This window comes from Aspergillus vadensis (assembly GCF_003184925.1).
Source record: "Aspergillus vadensis CBS 113365 unplaced genomic scaffold BO88scaffold_14, whole genome shotgun sequence".
Classification (NCBI taxonomy): domain Eukaryota; kingdom Fungi; phylum Ascomycota; class Eurotiomycetes; order Eurotiales; family Aspergillaceae; genus Aspergillus; species Aspergillus vadensis.
Genome location: NW_020292052.1, coordinates 821,450 through 839,148, shown reverse-complemented (window position 1 = coordinate 839,148; position 17,699 = coordinate 821,450). Strand labels below are relative to the sequence as shown.

The following is a 17,699-nucleotide window of genomic DNA, read 5'->3' as shown; positions in this document are numbered from 1 at the left end:
AAATTTTCGTTTTTTTATTTTATTTTTTTATCTTATTTATTTTATCCCTCTAGTTCTTTTGATCCTTTTTACTTACATAGAAGCAAGTGGATAGTGAATGTTCTAGGCCAACACGGCACAACAGAAAGAGAAAGGTAGACTACCCCGTATCTGTCACTACGACAGCGCGACTAGATAGATAGATAGTAAGTAGCCCGTAGTGGCGAGGCGCAGCAGTAGCTACATACCACAAATAGAACACACATCGACTATGACGGGAGGAGACGGAGTATCTATCTAGAGACTACGCAATAAGAATATTTGAGGTTGACAGTTAAATGGAAGGACTTGCTGAAATTTTAATTCCTTTCCAATGTCCCAAGTCCATCCTTTCGTTTTCATTAGCTTGATTCTTGTTATTGTTGCAATCCAGCGTCACTCTCTTTCTTGGGTCCCCGAAAAGAAAAAAGGCCGCCCACTTTTTTCGCTCGTTTGCCCACTTCCAAGTCCGCGCTAAACCCCCTTCGGCCACAACTCGGGCGGCCCTGGCTTCCTGAGGCAGCAGCCACTCCGTCCCCAACTCGTCCGACTGACTTGAATTGGCCTTGACTGGCTTGAAACTCGGCTCTTCTTCCCCTTCCCTTCTCCTCTTTCTCATTCCTCCCTCCACTACCTAATCACCACTACTACCACCACCACCATCACGACATCCTACCCTCTCCCACTCCATCCCACCAACGCTTCATCCTCTCCATCCTCAGCCTTTCATTTTAGATTCATATCTTCTCTTGGCTGTCGTGATTATTATCACTCTTTTATCCCCTTCCTCTCCTTCCGACTCGTCACTCTTTCCCGCTCTCTCTCTCGCTCTCTCCTTCTTAACTCTCAATCTCCTCTATTCGGTAATCGGCTTCAGTCGACCCAGGTGACTGGCCGACTCCTCTGAGAGATTGACTGAAACAAAGAGGTAGCCCGACAGGGCTGTTCAACGCCATGTCTGGGCGTCTATCATCCGACCACAACCGTTCCTTCTCGCAGTCCTCGCGACCCCCGTCTCAACAAGTCGATTCAATGCATCATCGTTCCATGTCTGGTCGCTCCTCCAACCCCAATGTCTTCTCCGACGAATATTCCTTAGAACCTATTGATGCCGAACAAGCCACTCTCACCCCTCGAAGCCCCTCCATCTCCTCCAGTGTCTCCTCCAACACCCTTCGTGGTTCGGTACCCCAACAGCAGCAGCCCAAGGCCTACAACACCATCCCTCCGACCGATGCCGAATTAGCTGAGGATCCTTTTGGCGATGAGGCTCGGGTTTCCTTCGATGAAACCCCCCACCGATCGAGTCTTCCTCCGAAGGGGGTGGACCTAGCGAATCGCAACTCTGTCGCGTCCACCGCTCCTTCCATCACCAGTCGCAGCCAAAGTGCCTCCTCGCGTTTCTCCATGCCCGTTCGGGCTTTGAGCCCCTACACGGGGGCAACCGGTCCCAGCCATCCGTATGCGATGTACCCGCAGGTCGGCGTTAGTCGCTCTCCCAGTGTGGCCACCACATCGACATTACGGCCGGTGGACCGACCGTTGGAGGACACGACTGCCCCTCAGCATCCGTATGCAATGTACCCACAGAACGTGGTGGCAGAGGATGACGGAATTGACAACTCCATGGTACCTTTGGGCTTTCCCGGACACAACGCGCAAGTCTATCAGCGACCACCCAACCGGGCCGATGACGACCTTGGCGACCTAATTGGACCGGATGGTCATACTGAACAATTACCTCCTTACTCTCGTTATCCCGAAAATGCTGTTCCCAAAGTGGAGGGCACCTTTGCGACCGTCAATGATGCTGGCATCATGCAAGACGAAATACTCCATAATGAGCGTGCTGGACCACCCATGTCGGAGGTTTCCTCAAATACACTAGTGATGGAAAATACAACCAGTGGAGGCGGTACCGGTAACGGTAACGGTAATGGAAACCGAGGCTTAGAAGAGCCGCCGGTCACTGGGGTCATGGCATTTGAGGAGAAATTGAAGAGTAAGGGCAAGAAAAAGGCATGTTGTGGATTGCCGGTCTGGACGCTGGTTTTGGTGGGAGTGGTTATGCTTATTGGAGGGTGCATTGGTGGTATTATTGGCGGCGTATTAGGGGCAAGAAAGGCAGCCGAGCAAGACCACGGAGGCCAGCCAAGTCGCCCACATATCGTGACCGTGACGGAGACGCCCAGGATGGACGCGACTCCAGTGACAGCCACGCCCACCAATTTGCTGACGCTTCCTACTGGCCAATACGCTATCCCCGCATCTCCTAAGAACCAGTCGAAATTCTGCGTGGCTGATTCGGACTACCGGGTGTCGTGGGGTTGCCTCAATTCGGGCAAGATCCCTATCAATGTTGGAGGCACGGACGAGCAACGCAATATTACATTCGAGGACTCATACGACAGCGCTTATTCTTCTTCACTCACTTACGGTGCCCAGCAGCCCGTCTTCTCTAACCCTACTCAGAATTTGAGTATGATGATGGACTCCAATGATCTCAGCTTTGGCCCAGCTTTGACCTTCATGACGTTCTACGATAAATTGGTCATTGTGCCGCAGGATAGCTTCCCATCGAGCTCGTCCTCCAAACGAGACTATGTGACTGAAGATGAAGTCGTGTCGAGTATGCTGAGTCGCAAGGAAACGGCTCAGGCCGGCGACAAGCCGTGGTTCTGTTGGTGGAATAGCACGGTCATGGAGTTCTTTTTGTACATCAACGAGACGACCAAGGAATATCAGTACAGCAGCACCGCAGTTGTGACGACGACAAGCACTCAGATAGCGCAGGCCACTCAAGGGAGCTCGAACTCCTACTCCAAGAGAGACAGCAGCAGCAGCATCGCCGACTACCCTCGCCGGATCAAGATGGAGGAGAAGCGAGACAACCCTTCGGCCGCCAATCCATACTGCCAGCAGATGCAGGTCCTGGATGACGGCCAAGTCGGCCCAATTTCGCAAGAGACAGTACAAATCAAGGTGGTTCAACCCACGCCGACGACGACCGTGGAGGCCGCCACGGGGACATCGCAGACATATACGGCCAAGGCCGAATATGAGAGTTATTGCTATTGCATATCCCTGACGGACTGATGCGGCGGGGCATGAAACCGAAGAACGAAGATGAAACGAGAGCGGCTTTTGTTTTCCAACGTGGCCTCTTACAACCACGGCGTCGGCGTTAGACCAAGGAACGATTTTCTTCTCGACTCACGTGCATACGAATGATTGTCTTGCGAAGACTGCTGGTTTTATTTCTTGGGTATGAGATCCGGTACTGTTGACAGAGTACGGCGTGCATTCCGTGTATTGAACACCCCTGAAGCTGGGTGGCATTGTCCTTGAGCTATTTTCTGGTTGATTTTGGCTTGTCTATTTGCATTGGCACATTTTCACATTTTCTTGTCCGACAACAGTTCGGCGGCGTTTTTTTGGGTGGGAAACGGTGCCAGGCACTATACACTACGGGCATGACAAGTCATTCGTTTAATTCTATCGAGGCCCGCAACAACTGGACCTTTCCTTGCTGGTTTTTGTTTTCTATTACCTTGTTATCGGCGGCCATCAATGGGATGGCGTTTGGTATTATGGCATTTCGACATGTTCTGGCAATATTGTCCGAATTCATTTGCTCTCATGGGCTGAATCAGCCAAGATAATAAAATCTGGGTTACAAGAAATGCTTTCGTCTCGCGGGCGAGTGTAACGAGTGCGTGTATTCAGTGGAACAGGTAAATCCTAAGAACTGGGGCGATGTTTGGTCGATCCATGAGTTGCGAGGTGAATGACCGGTCGGCAACGTCATGGCGATCGCGACATCGACCTCTGCCTCTGCCTACTATATAGGCGAACAGCCACTGAATGATGTTACTCCATACTATCTTTCTTTTTGAACTACTATCACCTATTTATCTATGATATATCTATCTGTCTGCTAGATTGTTATATTTCCATTACAGATATACCATCAATCAAGTTTGCTACCACATCCTACATCATGAGCGTCTTCCTCCGTAACCGCCTTTCCCTACGAGCCACACCCTCCTCCTCCATCTCCGCCCGCCAACTGGCGCCTCTTCGCAGCGCCTACTATCCCCTGGGACAACGCCTCTACGCTCACAGCTCGTACGGGGGCGAAGGCGACACCGAAGCCCAGCAGCCCAATAACCCGCGGAACCAGCCAACGCGAGACATTGAGCACCCAGGTATGCAGCAGTGATGTTATCCACCGGTCGCATAGAAGCTGATCGTCCGTTTCAAATAATTTAGGTCCGCCTGCACCGGACACGGGATCCGCGAAGAGCAGCAGCGGCAGCAGTGGCAATAGCAAGGAGCCATCGAACAAGGCCCATCCGACCCTAGCTGATGGGGATCAGTCGCCGTATGTCGATAAGGATGGGAAGACCTCGGCGGATGCGCCCGAGGATGTGAGACGGCATAATGAGGACATTGAGAAGAGGGCGGATCGGCCGTCGGAACGCCTTGGTTAAGTCAGTCTTTAATTGTTAGTTAGTGCGTTGTGTTCGTGTATGTTTTGTAATTTTTATCTGCGAGTGATGTGGAATAGATTGTGGATGGGAATAAATAAGTCTATAATAGTAAAGTACCTACAGTGAGAGAGAAACAGTGTGAGGGAAGTCCGTGCTCTGTTCTGCTCCGGATAGTACAGTAGTAGTAGTAAGTCTAGTCTAGACTGGCCACGTTACGACGAACGCGGATCTCCCGCGGCAATAATAATACCTAACCTAAGTCACCTCTTTTCTCCTGACTACAACAGCTCTAATCTGTCTGTCACCACCCACACCCACACACACACTCGCAACTCTATCTAACTGAATCCATTCCCTTTCTTTCACCGTCAAACACAATGGGCGCCGAAAACAAATACTCGGTCATCCTGCCGACCTACAACGAGCGCAGGAACCTCCCTATCATGGTCTGGCTCCTGGAGCGGACCTTTCGCGAGAAGTACATTCCCCCCTTCCAATACCATCTCCCCCCATACTTCCTTTCTCAAGCACAAGGCATACTAACAAAGAATTGAAATTGAAATAGCAACCTAAACTGGGAAATCATCATCGTCGACGACGGCAGCCCCGACGGCACTCTGGACATCGCCAAACAACTCCAAAAGCACTACGGCGCGAACCACATCCTCCTACACCCCCGAGCCGGCAAACTCGGACTGGGAACAGCCTACATCCACGGCCTGCAATTCACGACGGGAAACTACGTCATCATCATGGACGCCGACTTCAGCCACCACCCGAAATTCATCCCGGAGATGATCCGCATCCAGAAGCTGGGGGACGCAGACATCGTGACGGGCACACGGTACGCGAGCCGCGATGGCATCAAGGGTGGTGTGTACGGATGGGATTTGTTCCGCAAGTTTACGTCCCGTACGGCGAACCTCATTGCGGATGTGATGTTGATGCCCGGGGTGAGTGATTTGACGGGCAGTTTTCGGTTGTATAAGAAGAGTGTGCTTGAGAAGGTTATTCATAGTACGCAGAGTAAAGGGTATAGTTTTCAGATGGAGATGATGGTCCGCGCGAAGGCTATGGGGTTCAGGGTTGCGGAGTGTCCCATTACGTTTGTGGATCGGTTGTATGGTGAGAGTAAGTTGGGGGGTAGTGAGATTGTGGAGTATTTGAAGGGGGTGGTGACGCTTTGGTTGAAGGTTTGAATGAACTATTATACTGTGTATGTAGTTGGGTGGTGTGGGTGGTTTTCTTTTATACCCTCTTTTTTCTTTCTTTCTTTTTTCTAGCTTGAGTGCTCTGTATAGTATTTACTGGGTTCAATGTGTGTTGGTCTGCTGTCTATCTATATCGCTTATAGGTAGGGTTGTATGGGTTAGAGTCTAGCCAAATACCCCCTCACTCTCTCCACCAATTCCTCCTGTCCAACATCCTGCACATTATGACTCGCCCCCTCAATCACCGCACTCCCCTCCGCATCCCATTTCACCTCTCCAGCCCCCTCATCCGTCGCCTTCTGCCACCTCTTCATCAACCCCTCCACATCCAACCCAGGCTTCCTATACTCATCCGCCCCCGAATACAGAGCCATAAGCCTTGTCCCCAGTAATCCCCTCTTCCCCACAACCCCAAACGTCGCACGAAGCTTCTCATCCGCCAAATCCGCACTAAACAAATCATCCTGGCTCGGATTCTCAGGACTCTCGGGACTCGCCAGACTCAAGAACCGCCACGCATTGACCGGCGTCTCCGCATCCAACCCCACCAAACTCGTCAAATTCAACGGCAAAATCGCCCTCGGATCCTCAGCCACAGCAGCCTTCGCCAGCCCAACCAGCTGCTCGTAGGCACCTCGCGCCTCGGCCGTAGTGATGGTGATGTGCATTCCCTCGCGATCCGAAACGGGCGCTTGCATGATTGCGCCGTCGACGGGGGGTCTGGTGAGGTATTGGAGTCCGTTGACGGCGGGGTTGTGTGGGATTGGGTTCGGGGCTGAGAGGTAGTGAAGCACATCTTGAGAGCCGGTCGAGTGGCCCATTATGACGATTTTGGAATCAGGGCCTTTCAGCTTCCGGATGTAGGTTATGCATTGGGCGAGGTCTTCGATGTCGCGGTCGAGGCTGTTCACGCCCCAGCCTTGGTAGGAGGTTGTGAGGAGGACATTGAAGACGCTCCATGTGTTCTTGTTGTTGTTGTTGGGGGTGGATGAGGTGGTGGAGAGGGCGGAGGCGAGGGTTGGGACGTAGGGGACTGTGAGGAGGCCGTCGGTTAGACCGCCGATGAAGAGGAGGGCGTTGGTGCTGGGGGTGCTGTTGGGAGGGGTGAATTCGAAGGCGACGAGGCGGGGGGCCTGTTGTGGTGGTGATGGTGGTTAGTTGGGTATAGATGTGGAGGGATGGAGGGGATGTACGTAGTGGTGGAGGATGCCGGGGTGAGACATGTTAGTTGGTTGTGCTTGTAGTTGTAGTTGTGTTAGAGTGAGGATGTCTGTGTGTAAAAGGGATTGGAGAGTAGTTTTATGTCAGATAGTGGTAGGTAGAAGGTTGTTAGCGCATTGCTGCTAGCTGCGATGGATTGTGGTTCAAGAGATGCGCAACTACTGCCGGCCCACTGCTTGCATGAGCGGGGTCTTTTAGTGTGGACAGGCTGATACGGAGGTCGTTGGATACTAGCCATATGAGAAACAGATTATATGGGCATATCTAGCAGCTGGGAGGTATGCTACTTATATACGGCACTCCATTAATCAATCCAATGCCAACTTATACTCGTATAAGATTAATCTTATAATCCGACTGAATGATGCTGGTATCGCACTAGTGGGGCGTAATGTGTATTTACAGGTACCGCCAAGCCCACTTGCCCGGAACAGGAAAACAGCATAGCTCCATCCATCATTCTTCATTTCAGTTATCTTTCTTTTTCTTGCTACTCCCCGCTGATCGATGCTTCAATCTCTCAATCAAGAGACACAATCTGTTTACAGCATGCCTGATAGCTAGCGCAGCGATTGCCCGCCAGCAGCCAAAAAATTTACCCGCCTACCGCAGCTCATGCGCAATGCGACGAACATCTATTCTAACCCTCTAGAAAATCGCACTTACTACTCCGCACTTCGCCCAATTCATAATGCCTCGCCCCCGCAGGTCCAATCGCGCCTCTGGCGCCAGGACAAAATACATCCATGACCCTTTCGAAGCGGCCGGTCTCAGCGACGAAGGAGAGGGTCCCTCCACCTCCGAAACTCCGCAGCGCAAAAAGGGCAAGGGGAAGGCGAAACAAGCTGTCGCGGATGAGGGTTCCTCGGACGAAGACTTTGCCATGGATAATGCCAACGGCGATGACGACGACGACGATGATGACGAATACAACGATAATGACGTGGAAATGGTCCTTGAGAATGAAGGTGAAGATGCAGAGGAAGACGACGATGCGTCGGCCTCAGAAGTCGACGGGGGCAGTCGTCGTCAGCGGAAGAAGCCCGCTGCTGCCGCTACGCCAAAGCCCAGCAGCAGTGTTAAAAAACGTCGTCCGGATGGGAGCCTTGCTGTGTCTGGGGAGGAGACGCATTCGCGCGGATCGTGGAACCCCCTTGAGCATGTTGGAAAGGCGGTTCATCTGCGCGTTACATTCGGCACGGATGAGAGGGATATACTCTCGATTATAAGTGCGCGGGATCGTTGGTATAAGGGGGTGGATTCTACGTTTCCGACGCGCGAGACTTTGAACGAGTCGCATGATTTGCCAGATTATGGATATGGGAATTCATTTGGCTTGGAGGCTGAGGACATGAAACGGGAAAGCTCCCGTGCATGGGACTGGTACTATAGTAAGGATGTGGGTGCACCGTTTAGGAAGAGGCAGCGCCTTCAGAAGCTTAAAGAAAATGACGCTCGCTCGGTCTACTTTCCTCGTTCCCGAGGACCACACACCGTGCTCGCTGGCCCGGTTGATGACCAGAAGGTCTTTTCCCTCGCGCAGAATGATGTGCTTGATTTCGGGGAGGCATGGAATGATGATACTACAGCTCAGAAACAAGGGAAGCAAGCCAAGACAAAACAGTTTGAACGAAAGAAAAAGAAGCGAGAGGGTTGGCTTCTTAATTTGGGGAACAAAGTCCAGTGTTTGGCCTGGGTGCCAAATCAAACTGGCCTCACGCAGTATCTGTCCGTCGTGGCTCCAATCCTACCAGACCAAAAAGAGCACTATCCAGATCCGTACAAAGACCAGGCAGCTCCAGCATTCAGACCCTCAGCGCCTTATCCGTCCGCCCTGCAGCTTTGGGAGTTCAAGGCTGAAGAAGCCGCGTCACCAACCAAGACAACCGATATGACCTCCAAGCCGCGATTACGCCTCGCGCTGTGTACCGACTGGGGCGATCTGAGGCGAATGGCCTGGTGCCCAATGCCTCGAGACCCGCGGAACGAAGACGACAAAGACGCGCAGGATAACGTCGGCCTACTGGCAGGCATATGGGGAGATGGCCGGGTGAGGGTTATCGACGTCAAATTGAGCCGTGACTCAAACCAGACCGAATACTGTACGTCCACCTACCAAAGCAAAGCCCAAGGCGCAAACTAACTGTTCAGACAAACTGCAATCCCCCGTCTTCGAAGCAAAACCACATTCGACCGTATGCACCTCTGTAACATGGCTCTCTCCCAGCGACATCGCCGTAGGCTGCGCCAACGGATTCGTCGCCATCTGGAGCATCGTCTCATCGCCATCTTCCCCCTCCAATCCCATCCCCTACTTCTACCAGCAACTCCACTCGACGTGGATCCTCAACCTCGCCTCCGCCTACCCAACCCATCCCTATCTCATCAGCACCACCTCCATGGACGGCGAAAGCCGACTCACCTCCATCATCGACCCCCAAAAAGACAGCGTCAGCGCAAACCGCATGCGCGTAGGCACCGCTCACCTCACCTACTCCCCACTCCTGCACTCCTTCGTCTCGGGCGACGAAAACGACTTTCTGCGCCTCCTCGCCATCCGCCGCTTCTTCACCTCCACCGCCGTGGCTCGTCTCCCGAGCATGGTCTCCGCCCTCGGACCCTGCAGCTTCTGGCACCCAAGCCTTCTCGTCGGCTGCACCGGCGGCACCGTGCAAGCCACGAATCCCCTCCGACGAATGATGCACGCCAAGGAGAAACAATGGCAACAGACCTGGTTCCAGCATGAGTGGGCGCGTGGCTCAGGCACCGGTACGGGCACTAGTCGGTTTCACGACGGCTACCGCGCCGAACACACCAGCTTGCTGCGTAATCTGGTCGGTGACCCGAGACTGATTAACGGGACGGCGGTGATAACTATCTTTGATGAAGAAACCCACGTCACCGCGCTCTCGTGGAATCCGAATCGCGTGTGCGCCGGGTGGGCTGCGGCGGGGATGGGATGTGGCCTGGTTCGGGTAGAGGATTTGGCATTGTCGTGAGGGTTAGGAATCAGCATGGCTTGGTAGTAGAGACGAAGAATACTTTGATCATAATCGAAGGACCAAAAGAATAACCCTTCGACCGCTAAATGTATTACGTAGAATACGTCTGAGGAGTATCATACATGCATGCAGGGTCCGTCGATCAGCAGTATCTTGAAGCCTGCCTGAGGCTCGTAGGGCAGCATGCGTGCCTCAGTAAATAGCGATACTGCTCTCTTGAGGCATGTATATTGTGATATTTAAATGCAAGATCATACACATATACCTAAGGTATATATATGTCACTATACAGAATTGATTTTCTAGAATCAATGTAAATCTCCTTCAACTACCAGCGTTCAACCTCGTTCGCAGCATCGGAAACGGCGCAATGGAAAAGTATTCAGCATCTGGCAGCGATGCCTGTGTATCATTCTGTCAGTCACAGCGACTTTTCGACCTCATACCATCAAATTGTCAGCACAACCGATTATGGCACTGATCCATCTTTCTCCCACTCCATGACGTCTTACTCACGGGCAATGCTCTCTTCCTGCTCCTGATCAGCTCCATAGCCAACATCATCAATACTGAAAATCACCGGCAAGGCGGGCCAAGACGGTGGCCTCACGAGGTTCAGGAATAAACGTGGAAGACGATGCTTAGGTGAATCCAGCACTTGCCTAGAAAGGGTTGATCTAGGTGCGGTAACCTGTCAGATTGATAGAACGACCACATAGAATGAATGGGGTGGGATAGGTCTTTGACGCGCGAATGGCGCAGAAACAGCGATCTAGTGACAGGCCGAATTTAGTTGTGCTTTTTGCTTTTGATGTGACTATTGCGCATTTTTGTATGTCTTTCTGCTTTGGGATATAGGGTTTGGCGAAGCGCCTGCATAGTCAGTCAACTTATATAGACGGGCTCCAACAGGTAAATAAGGTCTTGGTTGATTGATTGATGACCGATTGCTTCTTCTTATTGCTCCTGCTTTATCTGCCATAATATGGAATAGCATATAAGGCGAAGTGTCGACCTCTCCCGCTTCTTTTCATGACCGGCATTATCAATTCATTCAAAAAACGAATTATAAACCTTTCCCCCACCTTAGCTCTTTGGCTAAGGAAACAAAAAATGGGCAAGAGAAGGTGATTCTCCAGTTTCTGCCCCGTTATTTGCGCACAACCAGACTAACAAACGCAACAGGCTTTCGTAAAGTCTGCCCATAACGGATGTAATGACATGCTTTGACATAGGAGACCGGCGAATCCGCACGTTTTGGATCCTGCAGATGTCCTGCTTTGTATGGTTGCTGTATTTCTCTTGGAACGCGGGCCTATTATCGGACGAAAAAGCTCCTCTACAAGCTGAGGTACTAGGAAATGACAATACCCTATGTTCTGGTTATGCAACCGCTAACCGACTCGACTCTTTTAGCAAAGCTCGGTGCGTTCACCTTACATCGACGTCTTCTTAGCCCTCGCCACCGGCTGTGCCCTCGACGCGACAGCGATAGTCTTTAACTTCAATCGTTTTCTTATCCAACAGTTTCATTATTTTATAAGCCTACGGATGGTGATGCTGGCAATGTTAATTTCAGTCTCGTTACCTCTCGCCATGCATCATCATAAGGCGCCGAAAATCTGGGTTTCTGCGCTCGTCATATGTGCAAGTGGTTTTATATATGCTTCGTTTATCATCATTACAGACCGATTGCACACACTTTTCTCAAACAGGCGCCTCAGTGCTAGACATGGCTCCATGACTGAATTTGTCAATCATATGAGCTTAGTCGATATATCGTGGACACGCTGCTTGGTTGCCTTATCTGCAAATATGTTGTTAGTACCCACTCACAATCTCGTCGGTTATCTCGTCGCGATACTGTTAGTGGAAAATGCAGGCGTTCCTGTTGCAACATACATCAAACCGATTGTGATAGTTTTCATGGATAGTGTAGACTTTTTGCCGCACATTATCCCGTCAAGCTACGCTATTGCTTTTGACCAGGTGAAAATTATCAAATCGTAAATACCGTCAGCTGTAACTGGGCCTCTTTATATCTACCTCATCGTTGTAGGGAAGGTCGGGGGAATTTATCGAATAAAATAGATATGTCTAAATCGAGCAAAGACCCGACATCGAATCCCAGATCCTCAATACCCTTTCTCCAACACCATACAGCTGTCTATCACTGAAGCAATTGAGCGGTGGTCTGGGCAATTTCACTTTTCGAGGAACTCTCGATATACCAACCCCAAATAACCGGCGAAGCGTCATCATCAAGCTCGGTTTGGCACACACCAGAACCGGCACCCTTGACTTGCCCACAATCCGCTGCGTACGTCCCATATTCCTCACTGCATGCACCCTTTACCCCCACTTACTTACAAACCACCAGGCAGCCGAAACCGTATCTCTATAAGCCATCCACGGCAGCGTCTTCACGCATAACCACCTGTCAATTCAATCTCCCTGCCACCTTCAGCTCGACACTCGCACACATCTCCAGGTCATAGAGGACATCCCCAACAGCGGAACCCTGCGAAGATACCTCTTTCTCAACAATGCGCTCCCCGACTCAACCGCACGAATGATTAGCCACGGCCTCGGACGATGGCTCGCCACATTTCACGCGCGCGATTGGAGTCGGGGCGGCGACGATGTAATGGCGACGTTCCATCAGAACACAGCTGCTCTACAGACACTGACAATGCCATACGAATACGCGATGAGCCTGTTTGGCGATGATCCGCTCGCTAGGGCGAGCGTCCTGGATGCGTTTTCCCCGGATCACCCGAGCCGGCTACGCATCATTCATGGGGATTATACTACACGGAAGTACGTCATAGCATGCCCCCGAACACCCGGGGCAATCAACTAGTAGTTGATCCAGCTAACCAATCTTCTGAATGAAATCTTCTAGTCCAACCAAGCAAGAGCCAGGAAAACATCAGTTTGGCAATTGTTGACTGGGAACTCTGCCGATATGGCTGCGTCACAGAGGACGTAGGCTTTATTATCACTTCTCTCTACATCCAGTGGCGGTTTGAGGACACGCCGTGCGCTGAATTAATTCTGCGTGAGTTTATTCGAGGATATGGTCCGTTGGACGAGCCGTTAGTCTTTCGAATGGTCGGTTTGATGGGAATCCATCTTCTCATGTGGGAGAAACTGGGTCTGATGAGCGGGGGAAATGTGGACGACGCACGGGTGCAGGAGCTCCAGGCGCATGCAAAGAACTTCTTCATCAACGGGGCCCAGAAGAATAGAGAATGGTTGCTGGATGATGGTGTTTTAGGCGATTTCCTCAGGGCTGAATAATGTGAGAACTATATATCTAGATACTATACTAGGCGTACTGATTACATCAAAAAGTTTTAAAGGTACCCTATAGTAATCATCTTTTCCTTAGAAAGTATTATTTAATGAGAAGAGTACTACCAGAACAACACAAGTTTTACTAAGTAATGTATTCCAGAACTGCGGGACATCAGTGTAATGTTGATCGTTTCCCATATTCGATGTAGTTTATTTGGAGTGATCCATTACCTTCTGCCGAACTGTGATATTTGACCGCCAAGGTTATAATGATATAGACTCCACCCAATCTTCCTATATTCAGTTCTGCTTGGTGAAGAGATATATAAAAGCAAGTATTTGGAGAAACAGAAGCAAAGATTAAAATAGTGATGGAAGAGGCGCGCAAAAGTAAGCGTATGGAGGAACGGAAGCAAAGGTTCAGACTACTTAGATAGGTCTGGACCGAGGGCTAATAATATCCGACATGCTCGCTTATCCCGAGGGAACATCAGCCAACCAATTTTTGACATCCTGTCATTTTGGCTTCAGCACCAAGCTTTAGATCTATGCCTGATAAGGAAGAGATATCATGTTAGGCGCCCCATGTGGCGGCCACAGGGAAATGAATTGAAATCGTGGTGCATTCCGGCTGGACGCTGGACGTGTCGAAATTTCCACGGGGAAGCAAACAACTAGTGGGAAATCCAGGCATTCCACTTCTCATCAGACATCACAGATATGAATGGCAACAAACAACAAATCAAAGGGGATAATCAGCCCTCTCCACTGAAGATTGGGGGGAGCCAACTTGGGGGCCAAAAGAGCTGACTGGTTCATGGCTGATCCATCCAGCATTCCGTTGCGTGGTGCCCCCACCCCCTTCCCGGCCATCGGATTTGATTCCCAAATCCCACCATCTCTTGTTATATCAATGATATAGAGGGTAGTTGTTATGATAGACAAACACTCAAAGCAAAGCAATAGTAGACCTTGTTTTTTTTTTCTGACTGAATCCAGTTGGAGAAGTTTATTCCCCCTGATAAAGCCCCCAAAGTTGCGCTTTCTGACCACCTGGAAATCTGACAACAGCATCCTTCAGCTCTTCTCAGCATCTCTTGGGGCCGATCCCCATCGGATGAACATCTCTCATGCCTCATTAGGCATGGCTGAACTGCATGTCAGCGGAGTCCCAACACCCAAATCCAATCCTTCAAGTTTTGACCCGCTCCAGGCCTGCGAGGCCATCACCATTGCCCGCCTTGCAGCAATGTGCCCCGGTCGCATTCTTTCGTTTCATAATCTCACCCTCGGCCAGAAGTCATCCTTCGTCTGGCAGCTTCTCCCTTCCTTTTCTCTTCTTCTGCTTCCCTCCCCATCGCAGGCTGTTTAATGCCTGCTGAAGTATCCATGATATGATGCGACCGCTACTTCTCCCCCTATTGGGGGCATTTCTGCAGACCTCTTCTGCATCCAATCCCTATGTAATGAGCTGGTCCTCGCAGGCCTACGGTCCAGATGGCCCGTGGCAGGCCGTATCCGTCGACGTGGGCAGCAACAAGCAGACGGTCGATCTTTACCCCGGTGCCAACTATGCTAGCACGATCCTGATGAGCACTCTCTGCACGAACAAAACTCTGTCATCCACCTGCTACGCCGCTGAAGCAGGCACCTTCAACCAAAACACCTCCACCACCGCCTACACCACTCCCAGCTCGTGGGAAACAACATACTGGGCCGTGGAGGGTGGAAGCAAAGAATCTGTGCTCGGCGATGAAGTCACCTTAGGGTCGTTTGTCGTTCCCAATGTGAGCTTCGAAGCCATCTACCAGACCTATCAGACTTATCCCAATGGCATTGCCTATCCCGTCTCGGTTGGCAGTCTGGCCCTGGGGGGTCCGTACCTCTCGGATACTGTGTCCAACTCCACCGTTCTGAACATGATTGCCGGGTGGCTTTACTCGTCCAATGACATCCCTTCCTACTCGTATGGAATGCATATAGGGTCAGTAGACCCAGAGATTGCCGGTTCTCTGGTCTTGGGTGGTTACGATAAGAGCCGAGTGATCGGAGACGTGAGTGCCCAAGGAGTAGCGTCTTCGAGTGGTCTTTTGGAACTCGAATTGAAGGATATTGGGCTTGGGGTTGCTGCGGGTTCCTCTCCCTTCAGCTTCACCAACGAAAGTGGATTGTTTCTTCAGAGCAGTGGCTCCGTCCAGGCCAAGACGGTTCAGATCGATCCGACCAAGCCCTACATGTACCTTCCCCAGGCGACTTGCGATGCCATCACCTCCACCATGCCGATCTCCTTCAACTCTAGCTTGGGACTATACTTTTGGGATACCACCAGCAGCGATTATTGGAATATCACGTCTTCTGCAGCATACCTCTCCTTCGTCTTCAACATGAATGGAGTGAACAATAAAAATATCACCATCAAAATTCCCTTTTCCCAGCTCAATCTTACGCTACAAGAACCGCTGGTCGATCAAAACGTCACCTACTTCCCGTGCTTCCTCACTACCTCCACCCCGGTGCTCGGTCGTGCCTTTCTCCAGTCCGCATTCGTTGGGGTTAACTGGTTCAACGGGAACAACTCTGGCACGTGGTTCCTGGCACAAGCACCCGGCCCGGATTATGCCAGCGCAGACATCACCCGGATCGCAGTGGGTGACACGTCGCTTGCTGCCTCTAACGGTACCTGGGAGGACAGCTGGGCTACATACTGGGGCATCAAAACGACCGACAATTCGAGTAGCTCCAAGGGTGGCCTGTCTTCGGGGGCCAAGATTGGAATTGGCGTTGGTGTGGGAGTCGGTGGAGCAGTGTTGATCGCAGCGGGTATAGCCATCGCACTTTGTCTTCGCCGTCGCCGCGGAGCGACGAGTCAAGAGGCAGCTGGAGAGCAGCGGAGGTCAATGTTTAGAGGGTTCGCGGAGTTGCCGGGAGGTGCTCAAAGTGAAGCGGCCAAGGAGTTGGATACAAAGATGCATAAGCCGCCGCAGGAGATGATGGGTTCGCAGGAGGTAGAGCGATACGAGCTGGGCTAATTCTGATCTTGATACGTCAAGAGATATCTATAGTATACCCCAAGATACCATATATGTGCGAATATAATACCTATTTTCTTATGTTATCTTGCATACATTATGGGTTAATCGATGGCTTTGCTCTGATAGAATCATTTACTACAACTTTTAATTTCAGTCCAGATACATAACCATTCAACATGACTCATTTTACAAACCAGCAGTAAGCTGACCCAGTGTATTAGAACACAACTCCTTCCCACCTCTTTTGTACCGATGAATTGGTAGGGTTTCGATCCTCGGAGATTGTGATTAGCAAAGAACGTGGATCTAGACCCGATCGGACGCGAGCTTGGCATCAACTCTATCAAGATGGCCCCACTCCAAAAGACTGCCTCTTTGGGATGTGACACCAAATGCATCCATGGTTTAATAGAGATGTAACATTGCCAGCGCTATATTACAAATCCCAACACATAGTATTAAGGCCCATCTATATACGATCGATCAACAGCCCCATTGCCCATCATCCTATTCACCTTCCACCCATTTCAAAACCCCCATCCCATACTCAGCATCCACTATACCCTCACATCAAAATGAGCCACGACAACATCTCCCTCAACGGCTGGACCAGCACTCCCGCCAACGCCGGCCTCATCTTCCCCGACAAGCCCTTCATCCACCCACCCACCCCCATCCCCATCACCGACATCCCCTTCCCATCTACCGATCCCCTCGTCGCCAGGACCCTCGAATCCGTCCAATCCCACCTCCCCCCCGACACCATTAACCACTCTATGCGCGTATACTACTACGGTCCCCCTTCCCCCTATCCCCAACCCTTACCGCCCCCTCACTAACAATCATTCAAGGAATGATCCTCCTAAAACAACAATTCCCTACCCACCCCCTCTCCCCCACAACCTGGGCCCTAACCTGCCTCCTGCACGACATCGGCACCGCCCCTACCCTTCCCACCGCAACAAACATGTCCTTCGACCTCCACGGAGGCATTTTCGCCCACTCTCTCTTAGCTTCCTTCGACTGTCCCAGTGACATTGCAGATGCCGTAGCAGAAGCTATCATCCGGCATCAGGATCTCGGTGTCGATGGGAATATTACGTTCTTGGGACAGTTGATACAGTTGGCTACGATTTATGATAATGTGGGGGAGCATCCGCAGGTTAAGAACTTTGGAGAGTTGATTCATGAGGATACAAGGAGGGAGATAAATGAGCGCTGGAGTAGGGAGGGGTGGTGTGCGGTGTTCGCTGATGTGCTGAGCGTGGAGGTGCGGGAGAAGCCGTGGTGTCATTCGACGCATATTGTCGGGTTTGAGGGAATGGTTAGGGGGAATAAGCTTTTTGGGGAGTAAATAAAAGGAGGTATTGGTTTAGGGGGTATGAGGGGGGTTTGGTTCCTCGGCATATTGCGTTCAGTTAT

At 51.1% G+C, this 17,699-nt stretch overlaps 8 protein-coding genes across 8 annotated transcripts; 7 read left to right on the top strand and 1 right to left on the bottom strand.

The window, feature by feature from the left end:
• Positions 1 to 805: 805 nt before the first annotated feature.
• On the top strand, positions 806 to 3,303 carry BO88DRAFT_70623 (uncharacterized protein). Its single transcript, XM_025713069.1, has one exon. It carries the CDS (start codon positions 973 to 975, stop codon positions 3,112 to 3,114), a length of 2,142 nt encoding a protein of 713 aa, XP_025562181.1. The 5' UTR covers positions 806 to 972; the 3' UTR covers positions 3,115 to 3,303.
• Positions 3,304 to 3,849: 546 nt separating this feature from the next.
• On the top strand, positions 3,850 to 4,538 carry BO88DRAFT_70625 (uncharacterized protein). The gene is made up of 2 exons (XM_025713070.1): positions 3,850 to 4,226; positions 4,291 to 4,538. The coding sequence occupies exons 1-2, from the start codon at positions 4,019 to 4,021 to the stop codon at positions 4,509 to 4,511; spliced, it is 429 nt and encodes a 142-aa protein (XP_025562180.1). The 5' UTR covers positions 3,850 to 4,018; the 3' UTR covers positions 4,512 to 4,538.
• A 350-nt stretch (positions 4,539 to 4,888) lies between these two features.
• On the top strand, positions 4,889 to 6,055 carry BO88DRAFT_444608 (dolichyl-phosphate beta-D-mannosyltransferase; the record flags this gene model as incomplete). The annotated part of the gene is made up of 2 exons (XM_025710123.1): positions 4,889 to 4,989; positions 5,077 to 6,055. The coding sequence occupies 2 exons, from the start codon at positions 4,889 to 4,891 to the stop codon at positions 5,708 to 5,710; spliced, it is 735 nt and encodes a 244-aa protein (XP_025562179.1). The 3' UTR covers positions 5,711 to 6,055.
• Positions 5,881 to 6,945, bottom strand: BO88DRAFT_416135 (uncharacterized protein; the record flags this gene model as incomplete). The annotated part of the gene is made up of 2 exons (XM_025708233.1): positions 5,881 to 6,855; positions 6,916 to 6,945. The coding sequence occupies 2 exons, from the start codon at positions 6,943 to 6,945 to the stop codon at positions 5,881 to 5,883; spliced, it is 1,005 nt and encodes a 334-aa protein (XP_025562178.1).
• A 503-nt stretch (positions 6,946 to 7,448) lies between these two features.
• Positions 7,449 to 10,091, top strand: BO88DRAFT_405787 (transcription factor TFIIIC subunit TFC6). Its single transcript, XM_025706978.1, has 2 exons — positions 7,449 to 9,045; positions 9,095 to 10,091. The coding sequence occupies exons 1-2, from the start codon at positions 7,635 to 7,637 to the stop codon at positions 9,940 to 9,942; spliced, it is 2,259 nt and encodes a 752-aa protein (XP_025562177.1). The 5' UTR covers positions 7,449 to 7,634; the 3' UTR covers positions 9,943 to 10,091.
• A 2,546-nt stretch (positions 10,092 to 12,637) lies between these two features.
• BO88DRAFT_454669 (uncharacterized protein) lies at positions 12,638 to 13,248 on the top strand (the record flags this gene model as incomplete). The annotated part of the gene is made up of 2 exons (XM_025710819.1): positions 12,638 to 12,765; positions 12,861 to 13,248. The coding sequence occupies 2 exons, from the start codon at positions 12,638 to 12,640 to the stop codon at positions 13,246 to 13,248; spliced, it is 516 nt and encodes a 171-aa protein (XP_025562176.1).
• A 1,391-nt stretch (positions 13,249 to 14,639) lies between these two features.
• BO88DRAFT_390617 (acid protease) lies at positions 14,640 to 16,274 on the top strand (the record flags this gene model as incomplete). Its single annotated transcript, XM_025704960.1, has 1 exon — positions 14,640 to 16,274. One exon carries the CDS (start codon positions 14,640 to 14,642, stop codon positions 16,272 to 16,274), a length of 1,635 nt encoding a protein of 544 aa, XP_025562175.1.
• A 578-nt stretch (positions 16,275 to 16,852) lies between these two features.
• BO88DRAFT_367707 (cyanamide hydratase family HD domain-containing protein) lies at positions 16,853 to 17,653 on the top strand (the record flags this gene model as incomplete). Its single annotated transcript, XM_025704081.1, has 2 exons — positions 16,853 to 17,072; positions 17,129 to 17,653. 2 exons carry the CDS (start codon positions 16,853 to 16,855, stop codon positions 17,629 to 17,631), a joined length of 723 nt encoding a protein of 240 aa, XP_025562174.1. The 3' UTR covers positions 17,632 to 17,653.
• Positions 17,654 to 17,699: the final 46 nt, after the last annotated feature.